Here is a 20,652-nt window from a genome sequence, read left to right on the forward strand (position 1 = left end):
TGCGGCTCAATTGGTTGGAGCATCATCATCCTGTACACCTAAGGGCGGGGGTTCAACTCCTGGTCAGAGCACACCTCTAGGTGGCAGGTGTAAACCCCGGTGGGTGCGAGTATGGGAGGCAGCCAATCAGTGTTTCTCTCTCACATCAATGTTCCTCTCTCTAAAGTCAATAAGCATGTTGAGTGAGGATTTAAAAAAAATTTTTTATTTAAATCAACTTGAGCTATCTCAAGAGATACACTTCTCTTGGCTGAGAGTGGTATCTTCCAAGGGTATCTGCTGGCTGTTGGGGAGGGGTTGTTCTTTATACATTTTAAAATAAGAAAACTATAAAAGTAAAAATGCAAGCTACCCTGGGAAATAAAAAACAGTTATTTCATTGGGGGTGGGGGGAGTTCTAATTACCTACAGAACTCATTCAAAATATAAGTTCAGATTTCCAAATGAAGTAGTAAGAAGAAAAAACTGAATTTGAAATGCTACAATACACAACCACGTTACAAATGTACATCTATTTTATTTACAAAGGAACAGAGTATAACTGTAATGTGGAACAAAAGAAAAAGATAGCCATACATATTTACATAGTAAGTATAGGCAAAACTTATGATGATTCTTTAAATACTAGCATTTATCAAATCAGTTTCTAAAAAATAATCATCACCTTCAGGAAGAACTTTTAGGAGGCTCAACCTATATGATTAAAGCTATGACTATCTGAGTGAAACAATTACATTCTTTAAAAACCTTCCAAGTTTCTGGAGGTCAAATAAACCAAATCACCAACAATTTTTAAAAGAGTCAAAGGCTCTTCAATTAGGATGTCATAATTGCTTTAAGAAATTGTTTTTTAAAAATTCAAACACACTGTCATTTGCTGAGTGATACAATATAGACTTAGCTTGTATTAATATCTTAATCCATTAAAATGGTTTCTATTATCTTACAATGATACCCTACTGTTCTCTAATGAGAAACATTAAGTCAGTCACTACTTTGCTCTTAGAAAAACCATTCCAAGTGTGTATTCAGCCTTTAATAACATTAACATACATGAGAAAAAAAATCAATGATTATACCTATCATCAGTAACCAAATCCAGAGACGGGTATTCTTAAAAGTCAAGACTTTTCAGATCTCTGCACTAATATATCCTGGCGCACAGACTTCCTTTAACTTCACTAACAGGAGATTAACATTTGGTGAAAGACATGCTGGCGAATCTGCGTCTCTCCTTGTAGCACAGACACAGCTCACGTCGCCCACACCTTGGTCGTGACGCCTTTTGCGTTTGTCGGTGCTTCCTTTAGGTCACTGTCCTTTTGCCTGTGAAATGTGATGTCCAAACTGAAATAAAGCAGATGTTTAACACAGAAATTATTCCAGTGTTTAAAAAAAGAAAAAATGGCAATACCAGCACCAAATGCCCCCTGAGGTTTAATCATTCAACAATAAAGTTATTGAGTGGGCCGTGTGGCAGGCACTGCCCCTGAAACGACACAAAAAGATATGCTCTTCCTCCAAGACGCGTAGCTGACTGGAGAGAAATGCTCAGAACAGTGCACAGTCTGAGACACCTCGGTAATACCTCATTAATCCACGGTCGCTGGGAAACAGGATGTTCTATTCAGTATATTCAGCTACCCAAGTGAATTCCTTAGGTAACTGAAGACTTCGAACATCCTAGAATTTTAATAAACCAGGTTCTAGTCACAGCTCTGACAATCAGACGTGGGGTTATGGGCAGATTACTTAAACACCAGGAGGTTCATTTTCCTCGTGTGTAAAGTAGGTAATATTAGCCTGGAGATTTTTTTTTTTGTATTTTTAGGATATTGCTGTGAAGATCGAATACTATGAGTAAAAAAGTACTTTGCAAGTTCTAAATTTACATACAAATGTTAAGCATTTATTTGTAGGCACATTTGATTATTATAATAGTTCTAATCTATATAATTTTTGTCTTCTTAGAGTGAAGGATGTAATTTTCTGAGTCAACATAATAAACATCAGATACTGTACACACACACCGTTGCTCAGACTACTCACGCTAGGACCCGGTAGGACAATCTCCCCCCACTCTGCTGTGCTCCCTGCGTTGCTATCTGCTTCTTAGTTTTTCCGTCCCCTCTGCTGATGGCTGCCACCCTGAAGCTCTCCACCCGACTTCAGACCCTGCTCCTCTTCCACAAGCTTCTTGTCCCCAAGGGTTACCCCCCTGTACTACCTCAGCTAAACTACGAGAGGAAATAAAAACACCCTCAAAATTAGAATTAAACCTAAATTTTAAAAGATACTTCAAGTAAGGAGCAAGCTTCAGGGTCAAGCGTTGGAAATATAGTGTGGCCCTTTAAGCCACCAAGAAGCATTGTCACTAAAGAGAATAATGATCCCATTTGTCTTAAAAGCACAGTTAACATTCTATTTGCCTAAATAATCCAGAGTCTACATTTGACTGAAACAATGGAGCATTCTCACGTGACCGTGGTTGGTGTGAGCCTATGGCACGGCTCTTCTGTGTCCTCCCAAAGTGTCGGCCCCAGCTCACGCCGCAGACAGCAGCATCGAGCGAGCACCTGCCCGGGTGAACCGGCACAAACTTGTGCGCATATTTTCCCAATCAAATGTTTTATTTCAAAAACTTCATAGAAGGCTGAAAGCTAAAATGAGTATGTAAAAGCTAACGAAGACAGAAACATTAGCAGCGCCAACAAATAATTGTGTCCCAGGCATGTCACACTCGCGGTCGGACGCATGCAGCCCGCCGGCCGCGAGTGTGACAAGCTGGGGTAGCCCATTCTGCACAGTTACTTTAAGAGAACTTGAAGGCGAAGACATGTCATAAATAATACACTTTAGAAAAACTGAAAAATTAACTTTACATTGTTAGAGCTCAGCCTTGAAGTTTCTGGACTAGAAAATGGAGAAGACTCCCAAGACCTATTTTCTTTCTCAAAGGAATCATCTTCTTGGAACGCAAATTTCTGCTTCAGTGCCTGGGAAATTAAAGACACTGGATCCCACTGCGAACTGTGTCTTTTCCTCTTACGAATGGGTCTGCCTCCAGGTGACCTATTTAAAAAAAATAAATTAATTAAAATTGGTGTAATTTAAGCTCCTTGTTAACAAGCACAGCAGAAATATAAGCATAATGTACTACAATCTAATAGGTCAAGAGAGTGAAATTTTTTACCACGAATCAGAAAACCAAGTGGGGCTCTACCACAACCTTGTTATGACCTAGGACTCATCAAAAATCTGTGCTGAAGATCTTTATTTTAAATCACTGAGTGTTTCAGGGGGAAATTTTAAAAAAATATTTAAGAACTTTTAAAAAAGAGTTCATGAAAAGAGAAGCATTCAGCTAGTCGTTCACTCCACCTTCACTTAATGCCTATTAGACCAGGCTCCTTGTGACACTTTGAGGGCAGAGCAGTAACCTGCTCCCATGGAACATTCTGGGGGCAGATGGTCAATGAACATGTAAGCAAGATGACTGGGTGCAGTAAGTGCTACGAATAAAATAAGCAGGTCAACGTGACGGTGACTAGACGAAAGCACTTCAGATGAGATGACCAGGAAAAGCCTCTTTAGGGAAATGACCAGCTGTCAGCTTAAGAGTAAATATTGGTGGATTCATCGGGACAGAGCTTGGTGCGTGTGAGAAAAGGAGGAAGAAACCAGGACTAGCTGCCGTACCACGAGTACCACAGGAAGTAGGGCCTGAGGTTGGAGAGAAGCCAGAGCTGGGTCCCGGCGGGACTTACAGGCCCCAGCAAAGTGTCTGTATTTTATTCTAAGCACATGGAAAATCACCAGGGGTTTGAAAAAGGGAAAGGCATGATTGACTTCAGTTTTTAAAGGAACACTCTGGTTACTATATGGAGAAGAGTGAAGGAGGCAAGAATGAAAACCAAGAGACCAGCAAGGAGGCTGCTGCAGGGCTCAAGCTGAATGAGATGGTGGCTTAGGTGGGAGTAGCAGTTGGATCATGAGAGTACAGAAATTTGAGCTATATACTGATGGAAAAGAAAATACACTGATGAAATAGAAAATTTGAGCTACATACTGATGGAATTTGAGCTATGTGGGACAGAAGGTATTAAGAAAGAGGTATTAAGAAAAAGTCTACAAACAGAATGATGAACTCCTACCTGGCTTGCATGCCCCGTGTAACTCGCATTTCTCCTGACCAAGAAGGAGACTGAAGAACTTCCTAGGAAAACTCAAGCCCCAGAGAAAAGACAAACAACTACTGAAACCTGGGGTCTGGCCAACAACGTGACCAGGTCTCTCCTCACTCACTAAACTGTAAAGCCCCCGGCGGACACGCCGCCTCACACAAAGCACCTGCAAGCGGCTTTTCACCGCCTCACTTTAAACATGAATTTTTAGGTCCCACATCACCAGATAATTAAGGATTCAGAACCACACCTAGAAACCAAAATCAACAATATTCTACATACCGACTTAACTATAGACTGTGATTTAACGATACTGGGAAGATGTAATAAGTGTATGTGTGCCTGTGTGTGAGAGGGCACATTGTCTATGAGAATATATTCCCAATCTTTAACAGTGGGAAGAAAATATAAATAAAATATTAAGAAACAGCAAATAAAGTATGTTTTTTCAAAACTATGGAGCTAATATACTAGAAGAGTCAAAAAATTGAAATGATTCTCTGGGAGGGCCTTTTGGGGTGAAAGGAAATAAAAGAGAAGAGGTGTATAGGTTTAGTTTGATAAACATAATTTTTTAAAACATTCCTGATAAAATTTTGGTTCATTTCTCAAATTATGACAACATACCGTTCAATAGCACGAAGTTTAACCTTATTCATATCCTTCAGAACATCCAACATGTTTGGCACATCTTTGTTTTTCTGGTTTTTTGAATGACAATTATAATTGGTCTTACTAGCACCTGGGTGCTGTCTTTTCACTTCAGTTGCTGTATTATCTGGGTCACAAATATGAGTATATTCTGGCTGCACAAGAGAACATGGAGGCTGCAGAGAAGAAAACTGAGGGGGCAGCGGGGGTGGAGGAGGAGGAGGAGCGGGAAGCACTGAACTTGAAAATGGGTCTGGTTTGACACTTAGTCGAGCAGTTCCTGAGGATGGCACTTGTCCCAAACCACTAGGCCCATCAGTCGAGTCAAAGGAGCCTAGAAAACAAAGCAGTCTGTTGAAAAATCATGCAAAATTCTCTTTCACATAACACTAATCAAAACCAAAACAGAAACAATTTCTGTAATGCTGCTAAAATAATGATGTGGCCAGAAAGGAGAAGCAATCCCATCTGCTTTGTCATTTCTGTAAGAGTCAAGCCAAATAGGAAATTTACTTTTAATCCAGTTAGGGTTCTCTGTGCTGGCCCTTAAAAGTGGGAATAGGGAGAAACACTTCAAAGAGAAAATAAAAAGTGCTTTTTCAGTAATTCACATACAATCTAAATTTCATCCTCTATTTTAAAAAGCTAAAACATGATCAAGAACTTAGAGTTAGAAACACTCAAAATGGTATCTCTGTGATAAACACCCAAGCATACACTTTAGGCAAGAGCTTAAGGATGAGTCAAGTACAGTCGTCTTCCTTATGCATTTTCACTTTTCATGGTTTGTTACCCAAAGTCAACCTTGGTCCAAAAACATCAAATGGAAATTCCAGAAATAAACGACTCGTAAGTTTTAAATTGAGTGCCCTTCTAAGTAGCACGATGAAACCTCTTATTGTCCCACTCTGGCTCACCTAGGACATGAATCGTCATCCCTTCACCCAGCATCCCCACACTGTACACTCCCCACCCATCACTCACTCCGCAGCTGTTTGGGTTATCAGATCGACTGCTGAGGTCTCACAATGCTTGTGCTCAAGTAACCCTTAGTTTACCTAATGTTGGCCCCAAAGCAAAACAGTACTGATGCTGGCAATATGGATATGCCAGAGGGAAGCCGGGAAGTGCTTCCTGTAAGTGAAAAGGGATGTATTTATCGGAAAAAGCAGAGTATATATATAGGGTTCAGTACTAACTGTGGTTTCAAGCATCCACCCGGAGTCTTGGAACATACCCCCCTTAGAAAAGGGGGGACTGTTTTACTAACTCTTTCACAAGAGATTTGCTCCTAAAAGGCTGTAGCACATGATTGCTAAAAAATGTGTATTTACATCTCATTTTTATTATTACACATTATGTAATATCTATCTATTATATATGTATATTTATAGTATAATGTATATACATTGTTATATGTAAATTATATGTGTGTGTGTATGTACACCTATATATATTACATGTGTATGTCTATAGGTTAAAGCAAGTTTTGTCTCTAAAAATTTAGAAAAGGGTCATCTAGAGAACATTATTCTCCTAACGAGGTGAAATAGCAGCAGTAACTTCAAACTACAAATCTATGAAATCTCAAATCTTTCAAATTAATGCACTCTTCCTCTTAAATTTCCAATGCTTTTCTGAAGATTTAGAAAAGTTTACTTAGAAAACAGGCTTTTCAGTACAAAACTACTATCTTCTGCAGTATAGTTAGCTCTTCTTTAAACCCAAACTATCTCCCTCAATACAAATGTCTTTTTTTTTTTAATCCTCACCTGAGGATATGTTTTCATTGATTTGAGAGAGGAAGGGGGGCAGAGAGAGAGAGAGAAGAAACATCGATCAGTTGCCTCACAGATGTGCCCCAACTAGGGATCAAACCTGCAACCGACGTATGTGCCCTGACCATGAACAACCTTTTGATGTACAGGATGACACTCCAATCCACTGAGGCATCCAGCCAGGGCCAAATGTGTCTTAATTTATTCTAAATAAACATCAAACAAAACATTTTTAGATAGCCAACATCTTTTTGTATTTAATGACATTCACGAGATACATAAACATCAAGCGTTCTTATTCAGAACTGTACTGACTTAAATACTAGGCAAGTACCATCTACCTGAAACAAAAACACAATGTTACTTACCACAATTAGTATTGTTTTTCAGTTCCTGCATTTGCACAATTGCAGCAATCTGAGAACGAAGAAAAGTGAGCTCGTCTTCAAGGGCAGCTATTTTTTTAATTGCAGCTTCATTTACAGGCTGAGAATTCTTCATTGGTTTGTTATGTCTTAGACCAGGTGACGGTGCATCCCGAACTAGTTGCAAAGGATGGAAAACCTCAGTCTCCTCTTCCTCATTTTTCCGTATACCATTTCTGGGGGTGGAAAGAAGGAAGAAATGGGGATGGAGAGAGGGAAAGGGAGGGGGAGGGGAAATTTTCCAAAAGAAATAAATTATTTCAGTCCAAGAGGAGTACAGACACCAAGACAAAATCAGAGTAGCTCTCTTTATCCCATGACTTATCTCTATACTCACTGGGGACAAACACAACATCTTATGTAACTGTGTATTCTCAGTATGTAAAACAGAAATTAACCTTTAATAGGTGACCAATAAGTGGTCAGTGAACGAAGGAACAAGCCCTGCTTTTAGACTGTAAAACAAAAATAATTATCCTGTAACTGTTCTTCCTATTCACTTTAAACACATGACAAGTTGTTTTATTTAGAAATTCTGTGTTCTGAATACACAGTACTGAAAGGCCTTATATTCAGTACAATGTTAAGAGTAAATTTACGGTATTCTAATTTCTTGAAAATTGATAACCCAGTTTGACATGTAAAAAATTTAGTCGTAGTATTTCAATAACTGAGCCTGGTTGTGCTTATAGCCTGCATCTGAATATACTAACACATGTTAGTATTCCCTAGGAGAAAACACACACAAATGTTGAAATAATGTTTAACATCATTGCCTGTAAGAACTAGGTTAAGTTTTGAATAAATATATGAAATGAAATAAACCTAGTTACCTAGTATAGAAAATAGCTTTCTCATAAATACAAACACAGTGACTGTGATGCTGTTTAAATATCATTCCTTCCTAGGCCTGGTGCTAGGTTTAAATGTTCAGTAAGAAAAACTGGCTAAACCTGAGGAACAAGCAGTCATCCTTATTAGGAAAATATTAGTCGGACACAACGCAGCAGAGAGACAGACAAATCAAAAAGGCCCACTGAGTCTGAATTTGAACACGTCCAAGAATTCAGATGACAGCCCATACCCCACCTTCCAAGATCAGTATATAAATTTACCGAAATCTGAGATAAATGGATTCTTCATCATTTGCCACACACAAAATATCAGCAAAAGATGGAACTACAGAGCCACAGTTACCAGAGTCTACAGAGTTCAAGAGGGGGATCAGCTAAAGGGAAAAAAGGAAAACAAAGTCAGAGCTCTGTAGGGAGTAGGGGGGAGACACATGCCATGGACATTACATAAGTTAAAAATCCAAGCGGGAAAAGGGATATTCAGTAGAAAACCATGCACCTATTAGTAAGAAAAAATACTGAGGAAAATATTATCCCCAAGTCTATATGTGTAGCAATATCCTCTCCCCTGGTTAATGTCATCTATCCTCAATCACAAACTATAAGAATAAAATACTTGGTATTGCTTTGTACCTGCCCATTTTTAATGTAATTATTTAAAGAAATAAACACAAAAACACACGTGATGACTTGTTTCCAGGGATAAAGGTCTTTGCAGGAAATATTTCTTCTTTTGTTCTATCCTGTATCCCCTGGGTTACCTAGGATTATTTTATACATAGTGATTCAACATTGCATGCTGGCTGACATACCTCGAAATCAGGCCTGCGACAAGCTTCTAAAGGAAGAATTTTCCCAATAATACGAACAATACTCCGAGCTGATCCATAACCTTTGTTTCCCCAAATCTGCAAAAGCTATTGAAACATAAAATGTTGTTTTAAAAAGTACTCTATCTTAGGTATCTTTATACATCTAATGCAAAAGATGCAATCACGTTTATTTTTTAAAAGAAAATACAGAATGGTGTTCTCAAAGTCTTGTCTTCAAAGAATTACATTTTTGCACCAAACCAGATCTCAATTCAGACATTTCAAGCAATTAAAGGTGATACCTGGCCAGTGGTGTCCATATTGAACAGTGTGGCCTTAAGGATATACTAGTAGATACCACAGCTATTAACACTAGAATCTCTGCCAGCCTGAGCAATTGTATTTAAAGTGTCCTGCTGCCACTCATGTGTGCCCTCACTAAGAACCACAGGCCTAGCGGCTTCACTGCAGTGAGAGTACGTACTCTGCATAGTCACCCTATTCTTGACTAACTTGAACGGTACCTTCATACCTCTGCAATTTCCATCCTGACAAACTTCTACCCTTCTAACTCATTCCTTCATTGCCATTGACCATCTTCATCATTTCTATTATTTCACCTCCTCCTTCTATTCCTGATCTAGGACCCTCATTTTTTTTTTTAAATCCTCACCTGAGGATATGTTTACTGATTTTAGAGAGGTAGGAAGGGAGGGAGAAAAAGAGAGAGAGAGAGAGAAAGGGAAACATCATCAATAGGTTGCTCCTAGATGTGACCGGACCGGGCATGGAACTCGTAACTTTTTGGTGTACAAGATGATCTTTTTTTTTTAATTGATTGATTTGAGAGAGAGAGAGAGAGAGAGAGAGAGAGAGAGAGAGAGAGAAACATTGATTTGCTGTTCCACTTATTTATGCATTCTTTGGTTGATTCTTGTATGTGCCCTGACTGGGGATCAAACCTATAACCCTGGCATATCGGGACGATGCTCCAACCAACTGAGCCATCTGGCCAGGGCCCCTCATTTTGACTTGACTGACTTTCATACCAAGCGGGGATTAACAAGTTATTTCAGTTGATATGCTCTCAAAAATGGTTCAGCCTTTTTTTTTTTTTTTAAATATATTTTATTGATTTTTTTACAGAGAGGAAGGGAGAGGAATAGAGTTAGAAACATCGATGAGTGAGAAACATCGATCAGCTGCCTCCTGCACACTCCCTACTGGAGATGTGCCTGCAACCAAGGTACATGCCCTTGACCAGAATCGAACCTGGGACCCTTCAGTCCACAGGCCGACGCTCTATCCACTGAGCCAAACCGGTTAGGGCTGGTTCATCCTTTTGATATGTGTCCTCATATTACTAATGGATAAACTACCCCCACTACAACAATATTTACAAAGATTACTCTGCACAGGTATTCTGCAAACCCTTCATAACATGTTATGCTCTCTGTGTCGCCCCAAGTAATTGCCAGTCTCTGAAATCCCCAACACCACTACTTTCATCACCTATAAGTGGTCTCACCTCTCCTATTACTGAGAAAAATCAAGTACAATGATTTAATATAGTTCAATTTTCACTCCTCTCCATTCAAAATCTCCCCACTATCTCTCAATTTTATTCTACTCTTGACTGTCCAGCTTCTGTCCAAGGCTTACTTATTTATAAGCTCTGCCCAAGTACCTTTTTCAGGGCATTGCTCAATCACTCTCATTTGTATCTTAAATATTTTCCTGTCTATAAGGGTCTTCCCCAGTGTGTAAAAATATGATGAAGTTACTTCTAACACTGAAAAGAAAAATATTCATTCCTGCTGCCCCTTCAAGTTGATGGCCTCTCTTGATTTCTTTTCACAAACTGATACCACCTCCCTTCCTCAGTTGAATATCCAATTACGTACTATAATACAGCTGCCATTCCCTACCTACTGAAATCCCTAAAGGCACCAATAATAGAATGATAAATCTTCAACTATTACTCAGTCCTCATTATCTTCAACATTACTATTTCTGAAATTCAGAATGCTTCAATGACATCTTCCATTACGTCATTAAAGTCCATCAGTTCAAATCTCAAAATAACATAGATAACTCCAAATGTGAATCCAGTCTTTTCTTTCCTACATTCTAGAACCATTTATCCCATTATCTGCAGGATACCTGTACTTGTCTATTCTAACAGCACATCTGGCTGACCTTATCTCCCTACTCAAACTAGTTCCTCATACTGAGTTGCCTATTTATAAGGATGACACCATCATTCTTCAACTTACTTTTACTTAAACTCTTGAAATTATCCTTGACTACTCTCTTCTAATTCACACACCAAAAAGTCTATTCTATAAACCTCCCTACTATTTTGTGTCTTATATTCAGTCTTGTATTATACTTATCTGCAATGTTGGCTAGCCCTCATATTTTTAAACACCATAAATACAAAAACCATGTATTGCTATTCTGTATCACCTGCAGAACCAAGTATATTGTCTTAGGTGTAGGAGATGCTCAGTAAGTAGACAAAATTGGATTTGCTTTTCATTCTCAGACTTAAGTCATCCTCTCTCTTTCTGACTTATTCTGAATATTTTGAGCTATAACTTGCCATTTACCTTAACAAAATGATTAGATGATTAAAAATGTAATTTGCCTATGCAATAAAAGGAATTCCATGAAGGTCATGCCTATATTTTGTTTGTTTACATATTTTTTTATATTTTATTGATTTTTTTCAGAGAGGAAGGGAGAAGGATAGAGAGTTAGAAACATCAATGAGAGAGAAACATCCATCAGCCGCCTCCTGCACACCCCCTACTGGGGATGTGCCCACAACCACGGTACATGCCCTTGACCAGAATCGAACCTGGGACCCTTCAGTCCACAGGCCATCGCTCTAGCCACTGAGCCAAACCGTTCAGGGCTGTTTGCATCTTTTGTTGGCATTTGACCCATCAGGTAAACAGGTTCCTAATAATCTTATCCCTTTTTAAAATCAAACTATCAAAGGTAAACTATTGCAAACTCATCGTAGTCACACCTACAGAGAAATAACAATTTCGCCTTAAATGCTTACATATAAATCATTTTCAAAATGAGACCCAAGAACAACTACAACAGGTTCATTCAAATCCATTAAAAACATTTACCTGGTCCATGGGAACACCGAAATATTCCAGTATCTCTCTTAAGGTATTCAATATGAAAGACATTGATGAAGCAAACACAGGAGAAATTCAAGGAAACATAATCAGTTTCTTGATACCTTCAGGAAAAAAAATTAGAGACTGTTACTCTTGATAAATAAATAGCTGCCGTATAAATTGTATGAAATAAACTACAAGTCCTATCGTTACACATTACACCATCAACTGATCTCTTCGGGCCAGCATTATTTTGAAGGACGTCAAAGAGAGAGGGCATGGGGCTTGGGGAAGGCTTGGTACAGGAAGCTTCCATGTATCCGTTAAATTGCATTACAAGCTCATAGGCTGTTTAAGCCTCATAAATGTCAATCAACAAGAGACCGGACACTTAGCAGAGAAGCCCTCGAGTTGGCCGGGGCAGAGCAGCTCCCGCTGACCTGACAGCTGCGGACGGATTCGGGAGAGGATGTGGTCCGCCCACCGTGGAAAGCAGGCAGGGGGCCGACACAAGGTGCAGCACCCCCAGCCATCCTCGCTCACTTTAAAGAAAAGGAACGTGAACCCCAAATCGGTGACTTCACTTAGTCACCCAACGAGTACCTAACTGGCCGAGACTTGCACCCGGCTGCTCCCGCGCTCTGGCCGCACGAGTCCTTGGGGGCTCTCCTACCAGCGGAGTCGCCTCGCTCACCTTCCTCCCAAGCCGAGCCCCCGGCCCACTCGGGACGCCGAGCCGCGGTCGTTAGGGAGCTCAGACTCGGAATTCTCCGTTGCCTAAGCCCCACGGGCGCTCAGACCCGTGTCCGGCCGTGCGCTCGGCCTGCGGGCCCCCGGCGGTAATAACGCCCCCAGCGACCCGGGTCTGGATCGCGGAGCACCCCCTCTGCCTGGGTAACTCCACCTGCTCCCCGGTCCCGCTACTTCCGCGTCCCTGGACGAAAATCAAACTCCGCGGGCCGTTACTTGCGCCCGATGTGATTGGACAAGGCTGAAGATTGCTGCTTGTGATTGGTGGTACGATAACCAATCAGATTACTGTTACTTGGACAGACTACAGGGACTTTTCTTTTTAAAGAGGGCGGGCTTTCCGCGGGACAACCAATGGAAACCATAGGCAGCTGGTGGGCGGGGCACGCTGCAAAGGGCCGCTCGGGGCGCGGTTTTGGTTCCGGTGCTGTCCAAAACGAGTGTCCACAGCCGGGCGCTGTGGAATCATGGGCCCTTGAGCCAGGCCCGCGACCCGGAGTTCCTGTTCCACGCAGATCTGCGCAGAAAAATCTTCGTCGCCCCTACCCCCAGACCGGAAACGGGGCCACTCTCCAAAGTCACTGGCCTTTTGCTGTTCGATCATTTATTCGTTCAGAGAGTGAACATATGCTTATGGGACTAGCCCGAGCTCAGCACTGTCCTCGAGGGATCTGCAGCTTTACAGTACCTAGAATGTTCCTTCACGAAACGCTCCTGGTATCCAAGCTGCCAAATACGGGCTGGACACTGACCTGGCCTCGCCGTGGATGGCAAAGTGACCCCTAAGTCATAACAGGTGATATTCCAATTTTCAATTCTGATCTGAGGTTACTGGCTTCATAAGAGACACCAGCTATCTCTTCTCGTACTTTAGCGAGGGATGAATTAGTTATATGACAACCTAAGATCAACTGTTCAGGGGGAATTGCAATGATGGGCAAGACAGGTAAGGTCCTTGCCCTCCTGGAGCTCACCTTCTAGTGGAGACCGGAGAGAGGCTTTCTCTGAGCACCATAACTCTCCACTCTCCTTCCTACATTTTTTTTAAAGCACTTGTCACCGTGTATAGTACACGGTGGGGCAAAAGTAGGTAGTTGTACCTGAAACTGTTTATTCTTGTACTAGAGACCTGGTGCACAAAAATCTGTGCACTCGGGGGGAGGGGGGGTCCCTCAGCCCGGCCTGTGCCCTCTCGCAGTCTGGGACCCATCGGGAGATAACGACCTGCTGGCTTAGGCCTGCTCCCGGGTGGCAGAGGGCAGGCCCAATGCCTAGGTGCAGCCCCTGGTCGGGCTCAGAGCAGGGCCAATTGGGGAGTTGGGGTGCCACCCCCTGTCATGCACAGAGCAGGGCGGATTGGGAGGTTGCGTTGCCACCCCCAGTCACCCTCAGGGTAGGGCCAATTGGGGGGTTGGGGCATATTACCCTTTTACTATATAGAATAGAGGCCTGGTGCACGGGTGGGAGCCGGCTAGTTTGCCCTGAAGGGTGTCCTGGATCAGGGTGGGGGTCCCCACTGGGGTGCCTGGCCAGCCTGGGTGAGGGGATGATGGCTTTTTGCAGCTGGTCACACACCCTTCAGGGTGGTGGTCCCCACTGGGGTGCCTGGCCAGTCTGGGTGAGGGGCTGAGGGCTGTTTTCAGGCTGGGGGTGACTGAAGCTCCCAACCGCTCCCTTTTTCCTTTTTTTTTTTTTTTTTATTCTGGGCCAGCTTTAGCTTGAGGCTTGGCTCCAGCTCTTAGGCCTCCGCGGCTGAAAGTAGGTTTCTGGCCTCTGCTTATAATGTTGCGATCCTGCTGGCCGAAGTCCGGCGGTATTTGTTACATAGTTTCTTAAACTGCAGGCTCAGAGTCCTGCAGCCGCAGGCGGGGAACGTTGGTTTCCTCCGTCACTGAGGCAAGCAAGCCTCATGTTAGTTTCAAGCTGCCTGGCTGCCGGCTGCCATCTTGGCTGTCAGTTAATTTGCATATCTCGCTGATTAGCCAATGGGAAGGGTAGCAGTCGTACACCAATTACCATGTTTCTCTTTTATAGTGTAGATTATTTTCCATCCAAACCACTGTAAACCTGCTTTTTGCCCAGCCCTGTATTTATGCTCCCCCTGCAGCCAAACTAAACTCTGAACTCCAGAACAGCAGCTTTGTTTTGACCCCTGCTGTACCTTCAGTGCTTTAGAAGCCTGGTACTGTATCTATACTAATAAAAGGGTAGCATGCTAATTAGACCGGATAGACCAGACATCTGGACATGCTTCCAGACAAAGCCACGGTGGCAGGGGCCAAGGCAAAGGGGTTAGGGGCGATCAGGCAGGCAGGCAGGTGAGCCGTTAGGAACCAGAGGTGCCGGATAGGAGAGGGTGCAGACCAAGCTGAGGGACACCCACACCCCCGCATGATTTTCGTGCACCGGGCCTCTAGTATATAATAAGCATTTAATCAATTTGTTGAATAAAATAATTGGATATGGAATGAGAGAAAACAATCACCAAGTATTGTTTGCAATTAAGCAACTGGCAGAACACTAGTGATTGTAAATGACAGGCCCAGATCTTCGCAGAAAAAAATTTGTCTATATTAAGATGAAAGTAGGGGCAGAAGAGTGTCGAGCAATAATATATAAGGCAAATGGATAAGCAATCCTACATGAAATCAGTAAATTACAATATTCTCAATATCCCTTGCCCTTCTCTTTTGCCCTCAGAAGTAATGATCTTAACACCTTTCCCATTCCAATGTGATATCAAACAGCACATAATAGTGGCCAGAACAAACGCATCCCTTGAAAACATAACAGGAACCAGCACTAACGCCTCCTTCAGGCTGCACTATTAATAGAACTCAACATTCAGCTCTGAATTAGATACAAAGGTGGGCCCATGTCAAATGCTACAGCCCCCATGAACGCTTTGCTGATTTCCCCCTTAAGTTAATTTTTCAGACCCTTTCTCCATTTTGTTTACTAAAGCATGCATTCATACATCTTGATAATCGACATTTTTTCGATTGTTCATTTTTATGTGAAATTATTTTTCTCAACTTTGAGAATGCAGGATTCAGAAAAGCTTCTGACTTTAATGGAGCTACCTTTTTTACTGATTTTGACTAATGTTCAGAAATATGGTGGCTTGCTTTCTAAGACTTTCCTGGCTCAAGTTTAATTCCCCTTAAGTTTAATCTAGTCCTCTTTGTCTATTGTTTCTCTCCTGCTTACTTTTATTCCATTTTTAGTACTTTCTTCTCAGTATGAGTCTGGTCCCTACAAGGCAGTTTTGTCTTGGCAAGTCTGTTTTGAGATTTCACTGGGTTACACTACTCCAATCTCTCCATTCTTTACTGTGGGTACCTTGCACTATTAGAGCGGGGGAAAAAACTCATTTCAGCTGGCTGATGTGGGATTCCCCATTTCTATCAGACACTATCCCAATTCCTCTACTGGCACAGAAATCAATACCAGGCAGGTTGATGATTTGCCCCCATTTGCTATTTGGGGGTTCATGAGAAAACTTCTCACCTAGTTTAATTGCAAATGCCATCCATAGTTATCCAGTTTTGGTAAGTAGGTGTGTTTTTTCAGAACTAATATATGTTCTGAATTCCCAAGACCAAGAATTAATTAACCTATGCATCCATTGCCAGGTGTACCTTTTCAGTGAATTAATGGAGAGAGGCCGAGGGTTGGATAGGACCAAGACTAGAAAGATGTGTATACAGTCTTGCAAACTGCCCAGAACTCCATTAGCCTTGTGACCTACACCTGACTTTTAGATAAATTCAAATTACTGGAATAATCCTATCTAATAAAGAGGGAATATGCTAATTGACCACCACACCCTCACAAGATGGCAGCACCCACAGCCACAAGATGGCGGTGCCCAGTTCCCTCAGCCCCGTCTCATCCAGCCTCAGTCCCCCAGTCCACTCAGTCCCACCTCACCCAGTCCCCAGTATCCAGCCTTATCCAGCCAGAGTCCCCTAATCCCCTCAGCCCTGCAGGGAAGGGCAGTTGGGAACAATCATGCTGGCAGGGGAGCAGTTAGGCATAAATCAGGACAGCAGGGGAGTGGTTAGGGGGCTATCAGGCTGGCAGGCAGAGTGGTTAGGGGTAATCAGGCAGGCAAGTGGTTAGGAGCCAGCAGTCCTGGATTGAGAGGGATCTCAGACTGGAGAGGGTGCAGACTGGACTGAGGGGCACCCCCCTCCCATGCACGAATTTCGTGCACTGGGCCTCTCGTCTTAAATAATGGGGCAGAATACAACATACTACCAAAGTATGCAATAGCCTCTCCAACCTGAACCATAAGTCCCATGAAAGGGTGATCTCCGTATTGGGATGTACATGCCCATAAAATTAAGTTTTATCACTTCAAAAAGAAAAATATTTAGGGCCTTTTTCCTTGTTGTGTCTATGCTTGAAGCCTCTCAGAGTAGTAGTGACACAGTAAATATAAACAGACCAGTACTATTTAAGATTACACACCTCTTAAAGGGTCATTAAAACTTCATATTTATTCAAAAATTTTAGAAACTAAGACCAAGATTTTCCTTGATATTAAAATCATGTTTCAAATTAAAATCTCCTAAAAATTTCCTTTTTTTAATTGACAATGATCAAGTAATGAAAAACAGAGCAGAGGCCTATTACTTAAATCTAAATTGTTATTACCTTATAATGATGTAATATGAAAATTACAAAATCTAAGTTAAATGTTTATAGTATAAAAGCAGATTTGAAACTTTTAAGTAATTTATATAAAAGCAAGCCTAGATTATGCTTAGTGTTTGAATCCAAAGGTCTTATGTTTTAACTACTATTTTTCAACAAAAAATTATACTATAGCTAGACCTCTCAAAAAGCAAAAATGGTTAACTGATGTTTGATTTTCTGATCCCATTTTTTTAGATTTGTGACTTGATAAGATTCTGTAATTTATTTTTTGTTTTTTTATTTTTTTAGTTTTATTGCTTAAAGTATTACAAAGGGTATTACATGTCTCCTTTTATAATCTGTTTTCTGGTACATTCATATGCTCATGAGTAGGAATGCTTTGACTCTTATCACTTAAAACCTAGAACACAGGGAAAATAGTTAAAGGGATGTTCTGCCAGTCTTCTGGATCATCCAAAGAGTACATTTAATCCTTTTCATTTTTAGCAATAACTTTTAACAATAAAAAATTCGACATAAAAATGCCAAATAACATATTTTGACTGCCTTACAGCTAACAGCAAATTGTCATCCAAGAACTGGCATATAAGGATGGAACCTGCAACCTGTATACCAGCTGGGGCAGGGATGAGTATCTTTTAAGACAGTATCATGGAGAGTGGAAGGGAGGAAGCACTTTAATTTTGGAAGTTGAATATCATCAAATATATGCATAAAAATAATTGTATACTGACATTACAGATAAATTATTTTATTATAACTATCTTTAGAGACTAAGACCAAGAATAGCATACATTTGTGATGCTACTCAACTTCTTTCAAAAAAGTTCAAAGTGTATTTAACATTCCCCTCATGGCAGTCCTAGAAGTACCCTGGAAGCTTAATGTTTAGTTTTCCCTTTCTAGTACAAATAAGACATAAAAATTATGGCCTTTCATAGTCTAGGACTAGATAATAGCAAGTAAACGACTATCCTGGTAGATGAGAATATTCTTTACTTTTCTGTGGTCCATGAAATTTGCAACCACTATGATAGCACCAAGTTACTGCCAAATAGTTCATGCTATGGATATAAAAATATAAATCCTTTCAATTTAGCTAACTGTCCAGTGTATTTACTATTGTCTGCTTTTATTAAAGGGAGGGCTCATTATTATTGAATCAAGAAGTTGGGCAAAGCCAAGAGATTAAGAAAAATTTGATTCCAATTCTTATGGGAATAGCATTAAAACCCACTTGCCCAATCCTTTTCTACTTACAATAATCAAAATTATCTCCTGCATTTTAAGAGTGCTACAAATCAGTTCACTGTTGTAAAATACCTAAAATATCTGCAGGAAAAATGTTCTCATGTACAGATCATTATAATTGAGACATCTGAGGTTATTTTCCTAGTAGTGGTGGTGAAATGCCATCCTAATGCCCATTTTCTTTAAATACTGGGATCCATTTTTACAGGCTAAAGAATAATGAGGTAACAATATAGAGAACAAAACTAAATATACAACTTTGGCTTCATCCTCATAACTGATGCACACTAATCATCAGTAATCATTACTAATCATTTCTGGAAAACCAGGTCCCAGCTCATAAATCAAGTCTCCAAGGCTCCAGTCAGACAATGGAACACAACTAATTTCAACATATTTCTGGATTCCAAGAAACTGAGTAATAACAAACCTTGTTCACTTAAAACTTCATTAATGTTAAGACTCCTAATTCTTAATCTCTACTCCAATAAATTTAGACTCTTGACATTCAGATTTAAAAATAAAAGTTTTAACTATTTGAAAAACCTAAATATATAGAACAGATAATACTCTAAAATTTTGTTAAGGGATATATCAGTGTCTACTACTGAAGAGACTATACAATCCCATGACAATGAAGTCTACTTCTTCATTTGCCTTCCCTATCTAGTGTCTTCATGAATTAAGTCTGTACTTCTCTTTATGAATATAAAAGGAATATGTTTTGTATGGAAACAAAAAGTATATCAAAATCTAGTTGAAGCCCAAAAAGAAAAAAGCAATTATGTAAATTCTTTAAAAAAAAAAAGTTAAATAGTATGTCCCTAATAAATAAGACAGCATACTTTTATATAGAGAACTGGTATTTAAAATTACCTAGTGATATTAAACATACTTACAAGAGTTACTTCCCTAACAAAGTTTTAAAAGGATAATCTGCCATTTGTATTAAACAAAATCTATGTCTCAGTATACACATTTCTGTGAAAATGCGTTTAAAGTTGACAGAATGGCCCATTTTTAAAATTTCAAATAAATTGTAAAAGGGGCACTGTAAGAATTAGATCTTACTCAAAGACCAACTTAAAAAAAAACTGTTTAGTTAACTGACCACTGTTTTTAGAAAGAAAAGTAATGCTGATTCTCCATCAAATTATGGCTGATGAATTCCTGTATAATTACAGGAATCGAAGGGCTAAACTGGAAATCTGAATTCCTGCATTCTCTAATAATGACCTGGAAAGTTTCCCATTTTTCCAAGGGAAACAAGAAAAAACTGTATATAGGGGTTTGAGGAGTTTTATAAAGTACGTATCAACCCCCTCAAAAAGGCCACACCACACCAATAATTTTCCTAAGAGATTAATTGGTATTCTAAAATCTAGAAATTGGCCATAGAAATCAATTGCATAAAACAGACACAGATATAATCTCAAAATCAGGTAAACAAACAGCTATTACCACTTATGACATTTTTATTGGCATATGACAATTTACAAGAGTCCCTGTTGCATTACTAGTATACATCACACTGAGTAAGAATCGTTGAGCCATCTACATTCATTCTTATTGGGTAAGATTTTCATCTCAAACTATAATTCCCAACACTTGATTTTAACAGTGACAAAAGGGAACAATAGTAATTCCTTAGAGTAGGCTGTAATTGGAAAAACATATTTTGCTTTTTGTATTAAAATTCTAAGATGTTGAAAGGTATACACATCTAAAGACTGAGTCATGGCCTTCTTAAACAGCTATCTGTTCTGGAAATACCCTTTGGTTGAGTTTTATTTTCTTTCTCTGGGAAAAGGAAATCTGTTAATGCAGATATCAAGTCATCATTTTTCTGGCACTTGCAAACATATATCCTTACCAAGAGAAACCATTTAACTTTTATAACATCAGGAAGTGTGGAATTAAATTGTGGTTTTAAAATACACACAGCCCTGGCCTATGTGGCTCTGTTGGTTGGAGTGCTGTCCGTACACAAGGTGGCAAGTTCAATTCCCTATCAGGGCACATACCCAGCAGGTTCAATTCCCTGGTCAGGGCAAATGCAGAAGGCAACTAACTGATCACTGTTTCTCTCCCCCTCGCCCCCCCGCCCCACTGCCCCACTCCCAACCCTTTCCTCTCTAAATC

At 40.4% G+C, this 20,652-nt stretch overlaps 1 protein-coding gene across 1 annotated transcript; it reads right to left on the reverse strand.

Annotated features, from left to right (window-relative positions):
* Positions 1–493: 493 nt before the first annotated feature.
* On the reverse strand, positions 494–11,966 carry MTFR2 (mitochondrial fission regulator 2). Its single transcript, XM_036317681.1, has 7 exons — positions 11,851–11,966; positions 8,705–8,809; positions 8,154–8,266; positions 6,982–7,214; positions 4,812–5,169; positions 2,883–3,072; positions 494–1,347 (listed from the first exon to the last, which is right to left on the reverse strand). The coding sequence occupies exons 1-7, from the start codon at positions 11,911–11,913 to the stop codon at positions 1,312–1,314; spliced, it is 1,098 nt and encodes a 365-aa protein (XP_036173574.1). The 5' UTR covers positions 11,914–11,966; the 3' UTR covers positions 494–1,311.
* Positions 11,967–20,652: the final 8,686 nt, after the last annotated feature.

Source organism: Myotis myotis, unplaced genomic scaffold, assembly GCF_014108235.1.
Source record: "Myotis myotis isolate mMyoMyo1 unplaced genomic scaffold, mMyoMyo1.p scaffold_m19_p_7, whole genome shotgun sequence".
Lineage (NCBI taxonomy): Eukaryota > Metazoa > Chordata > Mammalia > Chiroptera > Vespertilionidae > Myotis > Myotis myotis.